General features: G+C 43.5%; 2 protein-coding genes across 23 annotated transcripts in view; one reads left to right on the top strand and one right to left on the bottom strand.

Annotated features, from left to right (window-relative positions):
- MSI2 (musashi RNA binding protein 2) overlaps window positions 1-21,668 on the top strand; it is a 424,247-nt gene that overhangs the window by 189,693 nt on the left and 212,886 nt on the right. The window lies entirely within an intron of this gene.
- LOC140701746 (uncharacterized) overlaps window positions 11,149-21,668 on the bottom strand; it is a 443,504-nt gene continuing 432,984 nt past the window's right edge. The window contains exon 2 of the mRNA XM_078379273.1: window positions 11,149-16,721. Coding sequence (XP_078235399.1) covers window positions 11,871-15,746 — 3,876 coding nt within the window. The 5' untranslated portion in view covers window positions 15,747-16,721 and the 3' untranslated portion in view covers window positions 11,149-11,870. The remainder of the gene's footprint in view (window positions 16,722-21,668) is intronic.

The raw sequence follows: 21,668 nt of genomic DNA on the forward strand, positions 1-21,668 counted from the left end.
GACAGATTTTACCTTCTTGGGCTCCATGATCACTGCAGATGGTGACAGCAGCCACGAAATTAAAAGACCCCTGCTTCTGGGGAGGAAAGTGATGACAAACCTTGACAGCATCTTAAAAAGCAGAAACATCACCTTGCTGACAATGGTCCACATAGTCAAAGCTATGGTTTTTCCAGTATGGAAATGAGAGCTGGACCATAAAGAAGGCTGACGGCCAAAGAATTGATGCTTTTGAATTGTGGTGCTGGAGGAGACTCCTGAAAGTCCCCTGGGCTGCAAAGAGAACAAACCTATCAATTCTTAAGGAAATTAACCCTGAGTGTTCACTGGAAGGACAGATCCTGAAGTTGAGGCTCCAATACGTTAGCCATCTCATGAGTAGAAAAGAGTCCTTGGAAAAGACCTTGATGTTGGGAAAGTGTGAAGGCAAGAGGAGAAGGCGACAACAGAGGACAAGATGGTTAGACAGTGTCACCGAAGCGGACCCAACTCTGGGAGGTAGTGGAAGACAGGAGGGTCTGGCGTACTCTGGTCCATGGGGTCATGAAGAATCGGACATGACTTAACGACTAAACAACAACAAAAAGAAAGTAACAAACATGCAGAAAGGGAGATGGGAGTAAACAGATTGAAATGCTCCCGTCTAATTAAAGTGAGTAAACTAAAACAAAACAAAAAACACAAAACCAAGTTTCAGAAGAAAAAAAACAGTAAGCCATAATTCTTCATTTAATCTGTTCCTTTCCTTCCTGCACTTTTCTCCTTTATTTTATCTTATGTGACTGGTTATAACTGTCTGCATTTTTCATTTCCTATTGCATGACCAAAGTTTTAGCTTTCTGCATTTTTTGAGTTTTATGATTTCTTAGCCTTTATTCATTTGCCATAATATTTCTTCACTGGTTACTCTTTTGATCCACAACACTCTTAGCATTCTACAATCAATTCACATTTCAAATGCTTGTATCTTTTTAGTAGTAAGTGATATTAAAAGTCCACAATTACATGCCTTATAATAAAAACAGGGATATATAGCACCATAAAGTGAACATTATTGAGCCAATTTTAAGGTTGTTTCCCCACTTAATACATTATTCTTCTTAAGGAAACATTCATCCTAAGGTTATGCTTCATTCAGATATCAAATGTGGATTCGTGCTGGTGAAATAGCGCTCAGAAGCCAGGTGCAGTAGAATAAAGTCACTTCCTTTGAAAACACTAAACTAAATTATTTTTGGAGCATTGGTGGTTAGCATTGGTCATTATTCTCCTCCCATGAGGAACCATAACTCCTGGGCATTGCTGAAACTAATCTTCAGCCTCCAATATATCGAATGAAGAATATCCGTTTGCTGAAGAGCATATGACAGAAGTAATCTAAGCCATTCCACCGAAATAAATAAGTTTGAAAAGAAATCTTTCAATGTATTGTCTTTATAAATATCTTTTAAATTGAGTGAGAAGGACGATGTGCAAGTTGATGGTATTTTGAGGTGGCTGTTGAAATGCATTTCACACTCTTAGTTATCACTGAATGTGAGTGATACGTTCAGTCGCCCTCACCCACCCCACCCACCCCCCAGAATTCATTTGCTATATGTTTCTTTGCTATATGTTTCAAAGGGACTGTTGGTAGATCAGGAATTGTGCTGTTTCTTCCACATGATGGTTTTAAATTTCGCTCATGTTGTTTCTGATTGATTCGAGAGAGCAAACAGGCTGATTTAGGGGGCAGGATGATTATATCTGGGGAGGAGATACTAGACAGGGCACACATTAATTTGAAAATAAATGTGCAAAAACAGTGTCTTTTATAACATTAATTTCCCATTGACCTTGTTCTTGGTACACAGCCATTTCTACACATGTGTTTTCCACCCAAGCCATCGACTCCATGCCTTGAAAACTTTGAGGTAGAGTGTAAGAAGTCAGGAACAAGTCTTAGGAATTGCTGCTGCAAGCTGAAATCGGTTTACTTTTGGGATCACCTTAGAACTCTTTAGTTTCAAGTAACTAAACAGTTACTATCAAATTCCCAAAGCCAATGAAGTCATGTCTCTCAACAAGTTACATTCATACTGGAAATCAGTTATGCCTTTGTTCCGGAGAGGAGTGAATTAACTTCCAGGTAGTTATTTGCAACTACTGTAGTTACTTCTGATCTCTGTGCTTTCTATTTATGCCATTTTATCTTTCATTATCTGCATGAAGTTGTATATGAGCTTTTTTGAGCGCCTTTTTAGAGTGAAAAGGTAATGTAAGCTGCAAAGATAAAAATAACTTATAACCTGTTCAGAAGTGAAATATACAGTATGTATATCTTGGAGAAGGAAGCAGGAAAGGAAATCTTTGTGAGAAGTCACAAGTGGCAAACGCCTCAGCTGTGTCAATCTGTACACGATTAGGACACTCATAAGCTTACAGAGCTTTCCCCACACACACACACACACACACACAACCCCCGGGTGTTGACCTCTGTGAATCCTGCCTTCTGATATATACAAACGAGTTAATACAGGATATTAAGGATAATGGAATTATGAATTGCAAGATTTTATGCAATCAATAAATGCATTAGCTGAAGAATCTTCTATTCTGTTAATTTTGTGTTGCTATGGCATCTCAAAATGGAGGACTGTAGGTCATTCTGCCAGAACTGAGGGCTCGCACAAAATGTGCAGATCCTCATGGAAGACAGATAATGCGTTACGCACAACTTCAGCTGAATGATAAATTGCCTCTTTATCTGGTGTTGTCCAGGGAGATCCACTGCAGAGAATTGAGAGAGATGTTTCACACCACCAGCTAACAGTTTTTTGGAAGTGGACCAAAAACCGCCGAGTTTGGATTGGAAGCGCATTTAACTGTGTGCAGGGTCATGTTGGTATCTCATCACTAAAACTGGAATTGAGGAGGGCAATAGAGAGATTAGTCATCAGAAAGCTTAACTATTAGTGATAGAGTTTATGAATTGCTTAATTATTTCAGAACGTCTAGAATTAAACTTTTATAAGCATTGCTTTCAAGTTGCTTCTTTGAGGGTTGCGGTACTTGTTATTTATTGAAGTACCCATACTTAGAGGTGATAAGCTTCTATTTCGTTAAAATCTTACTCAAATAACATCTTTTTTAAAACAGCAGAAATAAGACAGTGGCCGAAATCTTCTGTAGTTATGCTGCTGTAGCACAGACTATGTAACTTTTCAAGGCAAAATACCTCAAGTTAAGAAATCATCGTAGACATTATTGGTTGCATATTGTATTGTATGGCCCAATATCCAATTGATATTGGCTACAGTGATTTATTAACTTCTAACATTTTACCTCCAAACATTTACATAGTTTCAAGTTGGTTTCTGTACTGTGACTTGCATAGAAATGTTTAATAGTTGATCCAAAATTCATCCGAAGTCTGAAAGACAGACTGGACTGGCTCTCCTGTCTGTTAAGTCAAGGATGTGTGTGTTGGAGAAATTTCTAGTGAGGCAGTCATGTTAGTCTGCTACAGGAAAAACAACATGGGGTTTTGTGGGCTGCATTCCTTTTCTTCAGGAACCACAAAAAACGGGTCACCATCACAAAAACTTGCAGTAAATAAAATATTTTCTTCAGATGGCATTGGAAGTAGGTTGTAATCCTCAAAACCACGTTCTAAACAAAACCTGTTCGTCTTTAAGGTGCTTGGTTTGAAGCCTCCTGGGGCCATTAGTAAATGTTTCAGTCAGCATTTCCTAATTTAAAGAATTGGTGGAATTTTTCAATGGTCTTGGAAGCTATGGAGCTACTTGGTGCCATCTTGCAATGATTAGGATGCTGAACAGTCCAGCATGTGAGCCTATGGCTGTAGGCCCTCCGGTGTGCTAACGTCTCCCTCGCTTGTCTTGGGAAAGAAATTCTGCAGCCATGTCAAGCAGTAGAGCAGGCAGTCTGTCTGTGGGCTGCCTCTTCTCTTGAATCTTGAGCATGTTTGCTTTTAGTTTAAAGCAACTTTCTGATATTCATTAATGCACCCACAGGTTTGACTGTATGGAGGTAAATTTATAAATCGTCCCAAATCAAGGAGTTAAGCAAACGGAAGCCGAGGGCTCATTATGCTTCTGGTTGTTCGTCCAGGCTTTGCCCCACAATGGGCAGCTTCCTCAATTAGTCACTTCAAACTCTCTTAACCCAAGTGGAATCCATGGACTTATTATTTCTTTGCTATAATGGAAACTGTGCAATAAGGGTGCTTGGGATTAGCGTCAGGAGCCTCCGTGCTGGCTTTATTCTGCTCTTGTTTTTCACATTTGGGATAGAAACAATTTCAGAGTATTCGACGAATAAGTGTTAAGACATCTGCTAACTATAATTTTGCATCTGCTGCGTTCCATGAAAGCTGCTCATAAAATGCTAACCTTGTGCAATTGAAAACAGTCAGGTTCACTGTGACTCTCGTGCTTAAGATTTCTCAAGCGGGCTTCAGTTTTTCATCAGGTAGTTCACCCCCCAATACACAGGGGCTTCTCAGCTTCTGCCGCTGAAAACTGCCTATGTATGCAAAGTGTTCTGATGATTGTTCCAATTGTCACTTTTTATAGTTATATAAAGTTTTTTTTTGATGCAACACCCTGTGCATGTACTTACACAACAAAATCCCTGGCTTCTGCAGATGGACCTTGAACACACTCGCATACCCTGCCCTGAAATTCTGGAGAGCTGTGCCCAACATTGCTGACATAGATAGTGTGAGACACCGGTGGAAAATACAGTAAAGGGATTACAAGCCATATAGTGTCCCAAGCCCATTTTTGTGGGCCCCAAGCTACTCCCGAGAAGCCACATTGCCATGGCAAATTGCATGGCCAAATTTCAGGAAGAATTCTTTTAACTTGCCTTGAGTGGGTTTGCGTAATTTGCTACCCACATGCTTGTCTCAAAAATTTTCCCATTTTCTCTTACTTTTTGCCCGATTGCAGTACTGTAGTATGAAGCAGTGCATCCACTGAGAGTGGAATTTTGCTCTCAGGCCCACTGAAATTATACTGCCCTGGTACTGTATAAGCTTCCTATCTTTGTACGTTACATAGTGGTAACAGTGATTGTTTCTGATGTGAAGTAGGCAAATGACTTCCAGTCTTTTCTTAGCCGTGAAGCTCTGGCTGACCTTGAATAGGTCATAGTCTAAATCCTACATATAACCCCAAACTCCTTGGAAGAAGGCAGAATGCAAATGTAATGAATAAAAAATATCAGCTTGGAAGGCTGAAATTGCTTGATTTTGCATTGTTGGCCCCTTTGTGCTCTTCTAAACAGCAGCTGCCCCAAATCTAGTGTTGGAATGTAATATTTAATTCAAAGGTTATTTTGTATTTCTGCTCCTCAGCATCTTTACTTTGGAAGTATTAGCATTATAGCAAACTAGGTCTCAATAATGCGCAATGCTCATGTTACTTTTCGATGTCATGAATTCACAGCAAGGTGACTTTCACCACACTGATTTTGTGTGTTGAGTGTTTTGTTTCTCAGCCGTCCCTGACATGTCGGAAAAACAAAAGCATTCATTGTTCTGACTTAACCAGGGGTGTTTAAAAATGTTAAAAATAAATCATTAAAATCTTTCTGTACTGTGAGGTTCAGTTTGTCACACTGACTCTTTCTTTTCTTCTGGAGAGCCTGGGAAAGAGGCTAAACACTTGGTAGTTTGGGTTACCTGTACCGCTCTCTATGGGAACTGATGGGGTGGTGCTTTTGCTGTCCCCCAGAATCCTCTGCAGGGTGTTGAACATCCTGGGAAAACAAATGGTGCTTTCTCAGCAGATGGCATAAAGTGGAAAGTTATCCAAAAACATGAAAAACACAGGTCTAGTGGCTGAAAGGGGATAGAATTGTGTGATTCATTGGGCCCCGTATAGCTCCTACACAGCCTGGAGCAACTCTGGGTTCTCCTCAAATAGAGAATTGTGATTCCAGAGACCTTGGGGGAATTATTTCCTCTTCAGTGGCTACTTCCTGCCCTTAGCACCTCAAAACAACCATCATAGCTGCTGACCACTTGGCTAAAACATGGCAACACCAAACCACATGGCTGAGCTATGAAACGTTGGAATACCATTTCTTTTGTGATTTGGTGGGGCGGGATGTGCTTTATGTGCTGGAAGGTTCCAGGTTCAATCCCAGCCACATCCAGTCTAGGCAGAGGTGTAGACCAGATGGAGGTAAGCCGGCACAGCTCCTATCCCCAGATATCTGGGACTACAGCTAACATTCCTGACATGTGTACGTTGTTAGGAAATGTAGTCCTAAATGACTAGGAGGTGCTCGGTTGTGTACCCTTGCTATTGTTAGATAGACAAATGGTCTCAAAAAATGGACCCTCTTGGTCCAAGTCCAAAAATTAAGCCTATGTTTAACATTTCTGGGTTTTTTTGCCAGCATGAAGAAAACAAGTAATTGTAATTAATACTCCCTTTAACTCATTGCCAACAGATGTGGCCACAGTTAGAATTGGGTGTAGCTGCCATAAAAAATGGCTCCTGGTTTTCCTGGTACAGGAAATATGTTTTTCTTTCTTTGCTTTATCCTGTTTAATTTTTTTTTTAAAAAAAAACCCTTTGTCTAAACAAATTTGGTTGGATTTGCAAATGTGGAAGGTTAGTTCATGCCAATAAACAAAACCTGTTCCAAGTAAGGCATTTTCTTCTTTTATGATGATTCGATTTACTGCAGGAAGTATTTTGAAGATTCTCTGTAATTAGAATCTGGAGAGTTTAAGGAGCTGTTCCTGAAATTTCCTGACACTTGAACCCTGTGCGTTTGATCTTTACAAACCTGCCCCCCCCCGTTCTTTCCTCCAAGTGTTGCTTGTAGCTCAAGAATGTCTGCAGATTTTCTATAAAACACAAGGAGGCCAGAAGCAAAATGTGAATGCAATTTTCTGACTCCGTATGACTCTTCCTCGGCAGATTGTGGCAGTTGTGTCTGTCTGCTAAACCCAAATGAGCTAAACACTGCAAGGACTGGAGCCTCTACTTCCGATGTCCACATTCTCCTTGAAATAGGCTATTGTCACCTTTTGATAGATTCTCACTTCTCTCTAGGAGAGGGATGGGAAGATGCGGCCTTCCGGTGGCTACTGGAATGGCACCATTCCTTTCCATCATCTGTGGTCCTGGTGGGAGTTTTAGTACAGTGTCATCTCTCCTACTCATCAACAAAATTGCTACTTTTAGGGACTCCTTCACTTTTTCATCAAGGAGTCTGAAAACTCCCAGCAGATCTGTTGCCAAGGGCTGGCATGTCCAAGCACCTGCTGAGCCCCCCCCCTCCCCCAGTCACACAGAGGTCTCATTGGCAAACCTAGAGATCTTTGAAAGACGTAGGAAAAGACTGGCTGGTTCAGAATTACACAAATGCACTAGTTATTGAACTACTAAAAAAGCACACCGATTGCAAGCTTTCGTAAATAAAATCTCATTTCTTCAGGCTGCTCACCACCCCGTAGTGGTGTAAAAAAATTGCAGGTCACAGTCTGAAAAATTCACGGCAGATGCCCATGCTGAATCTCCTTGTATGAAGTGAGTTAAAATCAGCTGGGAGATGGGTTTCAAGCATCTGCTCTTATAGTAGATTGGAATTTTCCACCCCAAACTCCAAAGGACTCACAAATTATTCTGTGACGGACTCTCCCCACACCATCCCATTATTTGCTCCTGAAATATGACGATTCTTCTGGGTTGCGGGGAAAAAAACAATACAGAGACACAACAACCTCTATTAGAAAGTTGAGGTTTTAATTTAGTTTATTCACCAGGTAAAAGGAGCTAATTACAGTATACCTAAATTAGTCAAATAAATAGTTTTAACTGGCGAGTCCTTGGTTGCTACGAATTTATATGGAATTAATCGTGCTGTACAAACACAAGTTGTTTCTTCATCTGATTACTACGAAGAACCCTCTGTGAGTCTGTCTTTGGAAAACCTGTTGGAAATCAGCTTGTGCAGAATAGGGCGACTCAGCTATTTATCAAGGTAGGGTGCAGCCTCTGTGAGTAGCCCCTTTGGTTTTAGGCTCTCCTTACAAAAGACCTCAAACATTCATTCTCCCAGCTAATCGTTTTATCCTTACAACTGTCTTGTGAAGCAGGCTAAGTCAAGAGACAACCGATCCAAGTTGCTCAATGGCATTTGAAGATAAGTAGGGATTTGAGCCCGTCCAGACCATGATTGCCACTCTGACTATTAGAACACACTACCTTGAACAGTGCTGATAGGGAATATGAAAAGTTTGTAATTTTTGTTTAAAAAAAAAAATTCATGAAAAAGGCTTTCACTTATTCACAGGAGTAGCGTTCCTGAAAGGTAAAAATATCTGTGCTCTTTACTTGGACATGAATGTGGTGAAATGCTTCTCAGCTGCTTTTCACAAGTCGTTTAGAAGTAGCAAGTCCTTTTCTTTTGAGCGAATAATGTCTCTCGGAGATTGATCCATAAACAATGTGCGCCTCCATCACTGTCCCTCTAGTACAGTGTTTATGGGGCAATTTGTTGCCGTGACTGCCTCAATCTGATATGATTTTTAATAGTATGAAACAGAGTTTACTTCCATGGGTTGAAATGGCATCAAGCTTGTGAAGGCAGAGACGGCTATTTCCTCACTGATAGTCACTCTGGTGGCTTTAAGAAGGCAGTCGGCCTTGCTATGGATCATTTTTATAAGAAGGAGCGGGAAGGCTTAGTCAAGCTGTCATTGCTCCATCTCTAAAATACGAAGACCATCTTACATGACACACCAAAGCGAGCCTTTATTGTGATTAACTAGCATAAATCAATAATGAGCAAATAATGTAAAATATTTATTTTCGTTAGCTGTTTGCTTAATGACATTCATTTGTTGGGATTGCCTTCCGGGCTTGGTAGTGAGAGGATGGGAAAGTGTGAGGGCAACATACCCTCTAATCACTGTACGGATGACTTAGAGAACACAGTGTGGAAGCAGCAATTCAGTTCACTGATTATAAAAAAAATGAAATGAATTAAAAAAAAAAAAGCTGGTTTTGCATGAAGAAAACATAGGAAGCTGCCTTCTGCAGAGTGACAGGCCTCTAGCTCAGTTGTGACTGGTGGTGGGTCTCCAGGACTTCAGGCAGGACTCTCAGGGTGCAATGGACTATCTGTCCGTTGGTGGTGGTGGGAGCAGTGCTGTCCAGGGAGGCTATTACTGCCAACCTATTTGAACTGAACAGTCACCTAACCTGAAGGATGCAGGACTGAAGACAAGGTGAGATTTCCGGCTTCACTGGAATCCTGCGGTTGATTCATAATAGAAATAGACCCTACTAATGGCCTGGTATTTTGATTTTCCACACAACGGAGTCAAGGAAATGTTGTCTCTTGTTACCACCTTTTAATATTGAAGTTTGAAGATAGCACTCTTAAAATTAAATATGAAAGATTTCCACGGTATTAATCATTCCTGCATAAGTGCACTCTTAGAAGGTGTTTGACTTCTATTGCCAGAATCACAGCCGTGCTCAGCACCTCTCCCTCCCTGTTCTTAGTGCCTGCCTGGCCTTATAGTTGGTATTCCTTGGTCCTCACCTTTTAAATGCTAGCTTGGATTACCTTTTGTAAGATGGAGAGGGCGATGAGGACCCACAGTCTCCATTTTGGGAATGTAAGGTGTTTTTGTTTGAAGACAGTGGCCTCTGTCATTTTGGATCTCTTTTGAGGGGGGTTTTGTATGCAGAAGCACAAAACACAATTAAAATACAGTTATATATTCTCCTAGTTATTAAAGCTTGGATTAACATGACATCCAGTTTTGTCTGGGGACTTCTTTGCTGTGGCTCTGGGAGCATTTCTGTGTGACAGTAATAGGCTCCAGTTAATATACTTGAATGATACTAGAATCTGCGTTCTAAGACAGAACAAAAGGGGTTTATTTGAAGCATGCATTACAAAGGTGGAATTATGGCTGTGAACAATACGCTGAGATCAGGGCTTAATTATGGTATCTTTGTGTTTCTTCAGTGTAATAAAGCGAAGTCAAGGGAGCCGTTCTCTGCCACTGCCTCCTGCCCCACCGATGGCAAGTGGACAGCTAGTCAATCATTAAAGATTGATGCTCGGGCTTATGACTCCAAGGTGCTCCTTGGGGTTTCACAAGTGCCTTGGTGCGGGCTGCGGAGAACAGCGGCCACTTGTGTGGCTCACGCCAGCTCTGTATGGGCTGCCCGGTGCTGGCAAGAAAATGTTAAAAACAGCATCAGTGCAGAGTTTCAGTTTGAAGGAAGACCTAACAGAAGTACAGGCACCTCGTTTTATATTGAAGCTGAGAGAGGTGGTAAAGTGTGGGTTCGAAGGGCTAGTGTAGCCCCCTTCCACCCATCTATACGTTGCCTTTCCATGCTCAGGGGTGCCCTCGGACATGGCAAGCTGGCTTCTCTTTCAGTTTATTGCAGTGCCAGAGTGGTGCCGTGCCAGAGGCAGGGCGGGAGATTTAAATGATGTCCGTGTCCTCTGTAGTGTCATTTAAGGTGGTGGTTCCACATTTTAAGTTCTGATCATTTCTAGGCTGCCTAATGGCTTTGAAGCACTGCCCCTGATCCTGTAGGCAGCAAAAGATTTCCTTGCAGGTACTGACGTTTGAAGAGCTACTTTAAAAAGTAATTAGTTACAGTTACAATCCCAAGATCCTCCAGGGCAGTAACAAAAAGAGTCACGTTCAGATATTTTTTTTAGAAAACGTCAGAAAGGAACGAGCTGCTGCCTTGGAGTTCGAAGTGCCGTCTCCCTGCCCCCTTTGTCATGGGCTCAACACTCACTGCAGAGAAGGCGGCAGAAGCAGAAGGTGGCACCTGAACCATGCAATAGGCAACACCTCTGTTGCTATAAAACTTAACTCAAGAGGTACTGTTGCACTGCCAAAGAAGTGAAGTTCTCTCTCAGCAAGCCCATAATCATAGTGCAATGGAATTCTCCTTGCTTTGCAAGAAAAAGGATTTCTTTTAGTACCTAGGAGTACCTAGGAGTAACTAACTCTTTGGAGCTAGTTGTTTCATTCCGTAAACCTGTGCTCCCTGTGACAAACCCAGACCTACTGGGATCTATCACACAGTTACTAAGCTGCCACCAACCATTCCCTATAATAAGTCACACAGACCAGGGATGGATTTTTAAACAATAAAAGAATAAGGTTTATTTTAAATACAAACAGGGTAAATAAAACAATCAGGTGAATAAAATAAAGTAACGTGGCTTATTCTCACTCATACAAGCATACAGTTTGGTTCACCCAGAACCCTTAACTTGAAGCACAGACCCTGAACCTATCAGTTCTGGCTAACCAACAGACACCTGAACCTATCAGGTTGGTACTCTGACACACAGAAGTACCCTGTCTGACACACAGACTCCCACAACAGCTTCTTCTTCCCAGCTGCTGCTTCGTCACAACCCAGTGTCTCACAGTGTCTGTCTCAGCATCTCTTCACACAGGCATCACATATTTATACAGTACAGCCCCTCCTCCTGATGTCCCGCCTTCCACTCCCCATAGGATGGAACTTTCCCTCCAAACCCATGACAGACAGGTAACATCAGTGCTGTTATGTAACACCTCCCCTCTTTAAAAGTTGTTTTGTAGGGGGAAAGCTAAGGTGCTTTTCACCAAAAAAAACAACCTGTATAAAACATACAACAACAGTTATACATACCCTATAATACTTACATATACTTACACTCCAAGTTAAACATAGCAAATAGGCATTTCAAACATTTACCATATGCATTACATCAATTTTACCTTTATTAATACAAACCAATTTAAAACCAGGTACATTTTAACTTTTTGTTTTCATTATATACATATAGTCCATGTTCTTTCGCCGTCTTCAGTCTTCAGGTCTTCTTGATAAGGCGTCAGCAACACAGTTCACTGACCCTCTGACCACCTTCACTTCAAAGTCATAGTCCTGTAAGTTCAAAGCCCACCTCATAAGTTTGCTATTGTGGGTTTTCATTGTCTTTAACCATTGCAATGGTGAATGGTCAGTGCACAGAATAAAATGTCTTCCCCAGATGTAAGGCTTGGCCTTCTGGATCGCGTAGACTATGGCCAAACACTCCTTCTCCACGGTTGCCAAATGTCTCTCACCTTTTTGAAGTTTCCTACTCAGGTAGGACACTGGATGCTGGTCACCATTCTCATCCTCTTGGCACAGAACTGCTCCTACCCCGCTGTTAGACGCATCGGTGTAGATGATGAACTCCCGGTCGAAGTCTGGAGCACGCAGGACAGGATAGTTGATTAACGCCTCCTTCAACCTCTGGAACGCCGCCTCACAGTCGCTGGTCCACGGGATGCGGTCATCAGCCGTCTTCCTCGTCAGATCGGTCAGCGGAGCCGCAATCTCGCTAAACCTCGGGATGAACTTTCTGTAGTAGCCCACCAACCCAAGAAATGATTTGACTTTTTTCTTGGTGTTGGGTCTAGGCCAATCACGAACAGCTTCTATTTTGGCCTCCAGGGGTTTTATCACTCCTCCCCCTACCATGTGACCCAAGTATTTTATTTCTGGGCTACCCAGCTGACACTTGCTGGCCTTTACTGTTAGCCCTGCTGCACTTAACCTCTGCAGCACTAACTCCAGGTGTATCAGGTGATCTTCCCAGGTATTACTGAAGATCCCTAGGTCGTCAATGTAGGCCACTGTAAAGTCACTGAGCCCTGCCAAGGTCTGGTCCATCAGCCTTTGGAATGTGGCTGGTGCATTTCTGAGACCAAAGCTCAGGACTCGAAACTCATAGAGACCAAAAGGGCTGCAAAAGGCAGTTTTTTCTTGATCCCTGGGATCAATTCTTAATTGCCAATATCCCTTTACCAGGTCCAATGATGAGATGAACCGACAACCCCCTATGGTTTCAATCAGGTTGTCTAGCCTGGGCATTGGGTAGGCATCAGGAGTGGTTACACGGTTTAATTTCCTGTAATCAACACAAAACCTAATGCTCCCATCAGGCTTGTCCACAAGGACTATTGGAGAGGACCAAGGACTAGAAGAGGGGACGATTATGTTCTCCCTCAGCATTTCGTCCAGCTCCTTCCGCACCTTGTCCCTATAGGGTCCCGTTACTCGGTATGGGGATACTGCCTGCGGGGGTGCATCCCCTGTGTGGATCCGATGCATCACTCCCTTCACTATCCCCGGCTTGTTGGAAAACACCTGTTGATATTTGCTAAGCAGCATTTTTAGTTCTTGCTGCTGGTCTTGGGTGAGTGCAGGACTGATCTTTACCTCCTCTGGGTTGTATTTTACTTCCCCTCTACCCTCCCAGAAGGGTAATTCCGCTTCCTCACTCTCAGCTGCTTTTATCGCGAATAAAACCCTCTGTTCCCCTCTGTAGTAGGGTTTTAGGGCATTCACATGAACCACCCTCCTTGCTTGGTTCTCCTCCTGCTCTATTAGGTAGTTCAGGTCTGACATCTTGGAAATGACCCTATATGGTCCTGCCCATTTGAGCTGCAGTTTATTCTCTCTGCAGGGCCTAAGCCAAAGCACTTCCTCCCCTGGGTCAAAGTGCCTCTCTCTAGCTTTGTGGTCATACCATGTTTTCTGTCTGACCTTCTGAGCTTGCAGGTTTTCTGCTGCCAGCTCTAGATTTCTCCTTAGGTCATTCATCAAGGTGTCTATGTAAGTCACAACGTCTTGTGGGTCATCCTGGGTGATCTGCTCCCAATTTTGTTTGATCAAATCAAGGGGCCCTTTCACCCCTAAGTGTGCAGCAAACATGTCAGAGTGACCCCTTTGTAAGATCATGGGGCGATACTTTTCAGGTACCACCAGCTGACTTCTGATCCCATCTCCCCCTTTTGAGATATTTCTCAGGGTCTCTCTATCTAAAATCCCCTTTTCCTCCAGAAATCTCACCGGGGTTTCAGGTGTTAGCTGGGCGTCAGTCACCTGTTCAAAACACTTTTGGAGAGTGGCGTCTGCCTTTTGCTCCTGTCCAAATCTGCTGTCTGTGGTTAAGGTTTCCACCACAGCTTCTGAACTTCCCCCACCTGCTTCCGTCTCTGGCTCATCATTACCCCCCTGAACTGTCCCTGTGGTGGCTTGTGAGCGTGTAATCACTAGCACCCGTTTCACATGTTCAGCCAGGTCATTTCCCACGAGCACGGCTGCTGGCAGAGTCGATGAAATCGCTATCCGCCAATCTCCCCTCCAGCCTTGAAAGTTGACAGGTACCTCTGCTACTGGCAGAGAGATTATCTGCCCCTCAATCCCTGCCACCTTCATGCTCTCATTTGGGATTATAAACTCCCTAGGGATGATATCTGGATGGCACAGGGTTACCTGGGAACAAGTGTCCCGCAGTCCCCTATACTGACGGTCAAGTATTCCTACGTCCACCCCTGCTGTCTCAAACAACTGAGAATCTGTTTTTATCAGCAAGCAGCGCTTCACCTCCATAAGAGGACCATTTTCCTCAGCCTGATCAGCAGAGGTAGCTGTTCCAGACTGAGTAGTCATGGCAACAGGCTCCCTCTGTGACAATGAGCTTTGCTCCTTCTGGACACAGAACACAGCTTTTGGCTTGGTCCCACTAGCATTCTGAGGCACCATTCCTTTTAGCTGCTTCAATTTCTCACACTCTGAGATCAGATGACCCTTTCCCTGACAGAAATAGCATTTTCTGGTGTATTTTGATTCTCTCTCCTCTTGTTTGGGTTTTCCCTCCAAATTCTGAGGGCTTGGTTTCATGCCTGAGGGCTTCCCTTCACCATGGGCCCCTCCCCCTTGCTGGCTTTTCCCTGGTCCCTGAGAGTACTTGCTGTAGGTTTCTTTGGGTTTACCTACAGATTTCCCCTCACCCAAGGGCTTTCTTATTTGGGAGATAAAATCCGCGATCTCTGCGGCTGCTGCCACAGATTTCGGTTTCCTTTCCCTCACCTGGAATTTCAATTCCCCATGCAGGACTGAATAGAACTGTTCCAGGGCTATCAAGTCTTTAAGCTGTTCATAGGTCTCTGTTCCCTCCTGCGACAGCCATTTCTCAAGCAGCCTCACCAATTGGGCCCCCACTTGGGTAAAAGTCTGTTCTGGCTTCTTGGTGAGGGACCTGAACCTTTGTCTCAGCTGCTCTGCATTTATCCCATGTCTTGCGAACACCAGTTTTTTAAACTCTGCAAAATCTTTCATCCGTTCCTCAGGCATCTCGGCATAAACCTCAGCCAGGCTACCACTGATTAAAGAACGCATGATGGTCATCTTCTCAGTTTCCCTCACTGAGAAGTCCACAAACGCTCTTTCCACTAAGGAAAAGAACACCTCAGGACAATCTCCCTTGTGGTACACAGGGAATTTCTTCAGGTCAGCCTTAGACAGTTGGCCTCCCTCAGAATCCCTATTATTATTATTGTTCTGGTTCATCATTTCCAGTTTTCTTAACTCATACGCCATCCTTTCTTTTTCCAGAGCAATTTTCTCTCTCTCCATTCTTTCTTCCCTCTCCATTCTCTCTCTCTCTCTCTCTAATTCAAATTGCCTTTGTTTCTCCCTTTCCTCTCTTCTTTCTCTCTCTAATCTTTCCTCCATTTCCCTCACCCTCAGTTCATGCTGTTGGGCTAGGAGTATTTTTCTGAGTTCTGGGTCCTGCTCTCCTGTGCTGTCACCTTGCACTGAGCCAAATTCATCCTCAGAACCTTGGTCAATCTGGGGGTCTTTCACCTCACTCATGTCTGCTACTTGGCTTCGAGTCAAGGGCATACCCCCCCTCAGAACAGGCTGCTTTAAAAAGTCAAGCCTCAAAATAAAACGACCACTTTTTTTTCCTTTTACCTCAGAACCAGCTCTCCCTAGAGATTGCTGCTGTTCTTCAGCACTAAAGTTGCAACAGTATCGAGTCAGAGCCTACCCCCCTCTGCTGGGCCTCTCAGCTGGCAAGCTAGCTCACTGTTGCTACGCAGTTTTGCCTCAGCGTTTTCCCGCCAAAATCAGGCTGCCTCAGAGCACCTTAATCTAAGTCTCCCCAGTTGGCACGTTCTTCTACTAGTGCACCTCCCCGTGAGGTACACCTAGAAGATTACCTACGCGCCTCAGACTGTCCCTGACTAGACCCCCCTTGCTCTGGGCACACTTGCCAAGGCTTTGCTGGACCGCTGGACAACTGAACCAGTCGTATCCCACACGCTGGACACCAATCAATGTGACAAACCCAGACCTACTGGGATCTATCACACAGTTACTAAGCTGCCACCAACCATTCCCTATAATAAGTCACACAGACCAGGGATGGATTTTTAAACAATAAAAGAATAAGGTTTATTTTAAATACAAACAGGGTAAATAAAACAATCAGGTGAATAAAATAAAGTAACGTGGCTTATTCTCACTCATACAAGCATACAGTTTGGTTCACCCAGAACCCTTAACTTGAAGCACAGACCCTGAACCTATCAGTTCTGGCTAACCAACAGACACCTGAACCTATCAGGTTGGTACTCTGACACACAGAAGTACCCTGTCTGACACACAGACTCCCACAACAGCTTCTTCTTCCCAGCTGCTGCTTCGTCACAACCCAGTGTCTCACAGTGTCTGTCTCAGCATCTCTTCACACAGGCATCACATATTTATACAGTACAGCCCCTCCTCCTGATGTCCCGCCTTCCACTCCCCATAGGATGGAACTTTCCCTCCAAACCCATGACAGACAGGTAACATCAGTGCTGTTATGTAACACTCCTGGTGTTTCAGCCTATCCGAGGCTAGAGAGAGAAGTGTGTGTGGATATAGATGAGAACGGATTGGTGCCTGTCTTGTCCCAGGTAGTCAGCTCTTTTGTCGGGTCTGCCTCTCAGTGGAGATGGGCCGGCAGTCATAACAATGGCTGGCCCTGACTTTTGAAGGCCATTGCTGAGGTAAAGAGTCACAGGAAACTCAGGGTGTCAAATTTCAAATAGGAATAACTCCTCCTTGTGGCCACTGCCTTTCCCTTTGGGGTGGGTGGGGGTGGCATCTGAATACTTCTGTGTGACTCTGGTGCAACCAAAGCCAATTAAAAATTAGCTGAAGCGTGTTACCTTGTGCATTTTCAAGCGAATGGCAAATTATCTGTCAAAACGAGGCACTCCTTCGTTGCTGACGTGTAAAAATTGAATTTTCCTGCCAATAAGTGGAGCTCTCAGATCTCTCTCTCTCTCTTTCTCTTTCTCTCTCTCTCTCTCTCTTAAAAAGCACACGGCATCTGCAGGAAAAAATGTGTCACTCTTTCCCAGTCGTGATAACAGAATCCTGTCCAGTCACGACAGTAAATTGTAAAACTGGATTCTGAGTCATTTGGGGGCAGTGCTGACTCATGACTCATGGCACATTTGCAAGCCATCTACTCTGTCTGCGAGTCTCTCCCCCCCCGCCAATTGCTGGTGAGAGTGTGCCATCTTCCCAGAGAACTAAGAGGTGGCAGCAGTTGCTTGCTTGCTCATTCCCACCGTAGTGAGCTGCACTGGTCCATCTAGCTGAATATTGCCAGCTCTGACTGGCAGCAACTGTCCAGTGTCAAAGGACCCTCTGAGATTTTCTGCAGCTGAAGTTTGGGCGATGTGTGCTATGGCGCCTTGCGACATTCATTCGTTAGATGATCTTTCTGAGTCCTCAGGGACCTATATAGGACTTGGGGGCCCTCATTTGGCTCGGCTCTGTGTGTGTGTGTGTGTGTGTGTGTGTGTGTGTGTGTGTGTGTGTGTGTGTGTGTGTGTGTGTGTGTGTGTGTGTGTGTGTGTAAAAGTGACAGATTAATGACCCCTTTGTTTCCCCTTACTGGCAGTAGCAGAACCCAGCTTGGTAAAGTAAGGCACAAAAGCCGCAAAATATATTTTTCAAAAGAGCGACTTCTGTTTTTCATGTTAGAGTTCTATAAAAGAAGTAATATATGTAATCTAACACCCCCATCCTCAAAATACATTCATTACAGTAAGCCCCCTTTATTTGGATGGAGTTTAAGGAAGCCGACTCAGGGTTGGTGCCTTGTTTTCCTTTCCACTGTATGGTTTACTTGTGTGTGTGTAAAAAAAAAATCCCTCTTGGTCAAGTCCCTGTCCCATTTCAGTGGCGCAGCAGTGTGGATGCGTGACATCCTTTTCAAAGAAAAGAATGTCCTCTCGCTCCTAGCTTCACTCCTGCTTCTTCTCCTCCATGGTTCAAGCACTGCTCGCTTCGTGTCTCTGTAGTAGCATCACGTTCCCTTGTTCTCCAGGATTCCAAGATAGGAAGGGATCCGTGTCTGTAGTGTAACACAGGGGAGGGCTAATTATTTGAAGTTCATGTGCTCTAGGCAGCTGCACGGTATCAGGTAGGTCATGCATGAAAAGCAGAACTTGGGAGAGTTAGGATTCTAACTTGTTTCATTCCCCTCCGCCATTTTGAAAGACATCACAACTGCTGGAGCCCAGTGCTGTTGTATGATGGAGGTGCTGTCCAAAAAGCTGTGGTTTTCCCCCCTCCCAAATTTCAGGGACCGTCTGGGAAGGAGCGGCTGAAATCCGTACCATACTTGTCGCTATAGAATTGCCCACTGCCTCTCAGAGGGTTTGGTTTCTTCCAATTAGTTAAAACATGTTTTTTTCCTGGTGCCCTTAGCTGTACAAGTGGAGGAACTCTGGGGCTTTTCACAATGACTTTCTGTTAATGGTGCTTTGTGTTCTCGTCCCTCCCACCACCGATTTTTTTTCTTTTTGTTCTCTCTCATGTTCTGCCTCCTATTCCTTCTGTCACACAATCCCAGACATCCTACCTGGAGCTTTTAAGCAGTGCGCGCGCGCCCCCCCCCCCCCCGATTTGCTTTACTCCAGGAAGGCTGTTACTTTACCTCATTAGATCACAGTAAACCTATGAAAATGCGCTCCTGTGTCATAGTTATTTTTTTTAAATGCCCACGGTTGGCATGTTTTGAGTGTGCCTTAACTTGTTTTCATAACTCCTATTAGGTAGCCTTGGTTTCGGAACCAGCTCAGGTGGAAAGAAAAATCATTTTAATATGCAAGGCATTCTGATGGGAGGAACAGGCGGGGGCTAGGAATGAAACGGGAAATATAACTAACCTCCTTTCATTTCCAGCGGTGGGAAACATAGATAAAATTCTCTCCGCTAATAAACAACACTCTAATTTTGCACCTGAGCCTTTCTGTGAAGCTGGCCATAGCAATTGTTCGTTTTCTAAAAACATATATATTATTTTTCTGCCAGAACTCTGTGCATTTAAAAAAAGCCCTTCATGCATCAGGAACCAGCGTAATGTAATACTTGTCTTATCTTCACACTTACTCAGCAGGTATTTACAAAAGGGCAGTGGGAAAGTCTTTCAGCTCAATCCTGTTAACTCTGCACAGGATGTGTCCGGATCAGATATGCTTACCGACTTCTGTCCTACCTCAGGGCTTCACAGAACTCTCATAAAGCGTTTGCTTCCTCAGCCAGTGTATTTTTCCCATTCGAAGAAACCTTAGTGACTTTGTACCACTCTTTGTCTTTAGGGCTGCAATGAGAAAAGCTGTGACAACATGATGGTTTATGAAAACCATCTCCCTTTCTCACCAATGTTGTGCTCTCTCTCTCTCTCTCTCTCCCCAGTACACTTATCCTCTCGAATACGCAGCTTCCCCTTTGCTGCAGCTTGACATGAGCAGATCTATTCTTTGCTGCTTGCTCAGCTGGAGTCCTTCGTTAGAGATGTAAATTTTCATCTTGTTTTGTTCTTGAAGGTGAGAATGAAACATTTTGGAGCTTGTTGGGAAGGAAATTCACAAATGTGTGTTCTACTGAGAAACATTATGTTTTGTGTAAATAAAACAGGGTTTGCACAAGGATGGTTGTCCCGTGAGCTAAATGCAAGTTTAAAAAATAAAACAAGAGTTTGTACTGCAAAAAATGTAACATTCTTCATGAACCTTCACTTTTAGGCAAGAATGAAAAACCTCCTAGCGATCAACAATATTTTCAAAGGGGAAATCTTAGGGTTTTCGGACACCCTTTTTTGTTGCAAGTAAGAGTTATAGTGAATATTTCGTACACCCTTAGTACTTTGCAATCTGGCTTGGGAGTGGACGTCGAGGGATGCAGCTTGTGAGATCTTAATGGGTGGAGATGGGGAGCACTATTGTTTCCCTTCAGGAAAAATATGCAACAATTTTGGAATCATTATCTTCAGAAGTCTGGTTTTTCCAAGGTACAGTTTGTGCAGAGTGTGAAAAACGTGCAACATTTGTTTGATGCCTGAGGCTTGGAAAACGAGGTCTTCTGCTGGGGATGGAGAATTCTGCAGAGCCAGGGCTGGCTCAAGAAATTCTGCTGCCTGAGGCAAAGGACAAGGTGGTCCTGCCTTTGCATTCCTTTTACTGACACTAACAGATCTTCCTCTGACACTTCAGTGAGATAATATGCATCACATTTGGGAAAGCAGGCTTATTTAGGGAGCCTGGAACAGGATATGTGATATATACAGTTCCTAACAAAGTACTAGAAACAAGCCAGGAGTTTAAAAAAACAAAACAAAAAGCAGAGAAGACTCTGACTGCTGCTTCCTGCCCAGTGTCTGCTGTCCATCAGTTCACGATAGAACTAGCCCTGTACTGGAAGACTTTCATTGGAGTGACAGTTTCCTAACCCCCTATGCTGGTTGAGTTGACCAGGGGGTTCAACTTGGTTGAACTGCAGGTAGTTTTCATGGAACCAAGGTAGGAGAACTAACTATAATCAAGAGTAATATAATATCTACAGTTTCAGATGCAAAGCACTGTTTATTGTCCAGCCGTGGAGCCGGAAATTGGGAGTTTGATTCCCCGACAGGGGCTGGACTCCGTGATCCATAAGGGTCCCTTCCAGCTCTGCTCTCCTAAGATAAGACAGTAAGATGCCACAAGGAGTTAAAACCCAATGTCTGCTGTTTTATTAGTGTGAGTGTTCGAAATTTTAAATAGTGCAACTTCCAACAACAGAATAAATATCCTTTAAAATCTCCAGTCTAAGATCAAAATCAGTGATGCTATCAACTGTAGCTTTGCAGCAGGCAAAGGAGCATATACTCACAATATAACCCCAAGGTTTGCATTCAGATAAGGAGAATCTTGAAGAAGGAACCCCTTCAAAGCTTGGTATCAGGTTCCATCTTTTCCTATTGGTGAGATTGTAATTTCAATATGCCAGGCATATTGATATCCAAAAGTTCCATCTATCTCATCTTCCCCCACCTTTTTTCTATGCATGTTTAATATATATTTGAGGTGTCATTTTAACCCTCTATTTGGTTTTGTTCACCTTTCACATCCGTCTAGTCATTTGAATGTGTTTGAGGGACTGGCATGTTCGGTTGAGTGCTCTTCTGCAGCTCTATTCTAACTACCCACTGCTTGCACCGCCACTTATTCCATACTAACAGCTTTTCAGCAGTATGAAAGAGGCCTGAATATAAAGGAACACTTACTTGATGAAGGAGGTTCGTACTCTTATCTGACCCAGATTTTGTGTGTTTTGATGGGCCCAGTAGGGGAAGTATTGCTGTTCTACTGCCAGAGACTTCCAGTAGCCTATGTGTTTGCATCTCCCTAAATCTGTGCAAGGCTTAATGAATCTCAACTTAGCTTGGGGACTAGCCAAAATTAATAATTGCCTTAATTCTTGCTATCTGCTGTGGTG

The sequence above is a fragment of the Pogona vitticeps genome, chromosome 7 (assembly GCF_051106095.1).
Source record: "Pogona vitticeps strain Pit_001003342236 chromosome 7, PviZW2.1, whole genome shotgun sequence".
NCBI classification, from domain to species: Eukaryota; Metazoa; Chordata; class Lepidosauria; order Squamata; family Agamidae; genus Pogona; species Pogona vitticeps.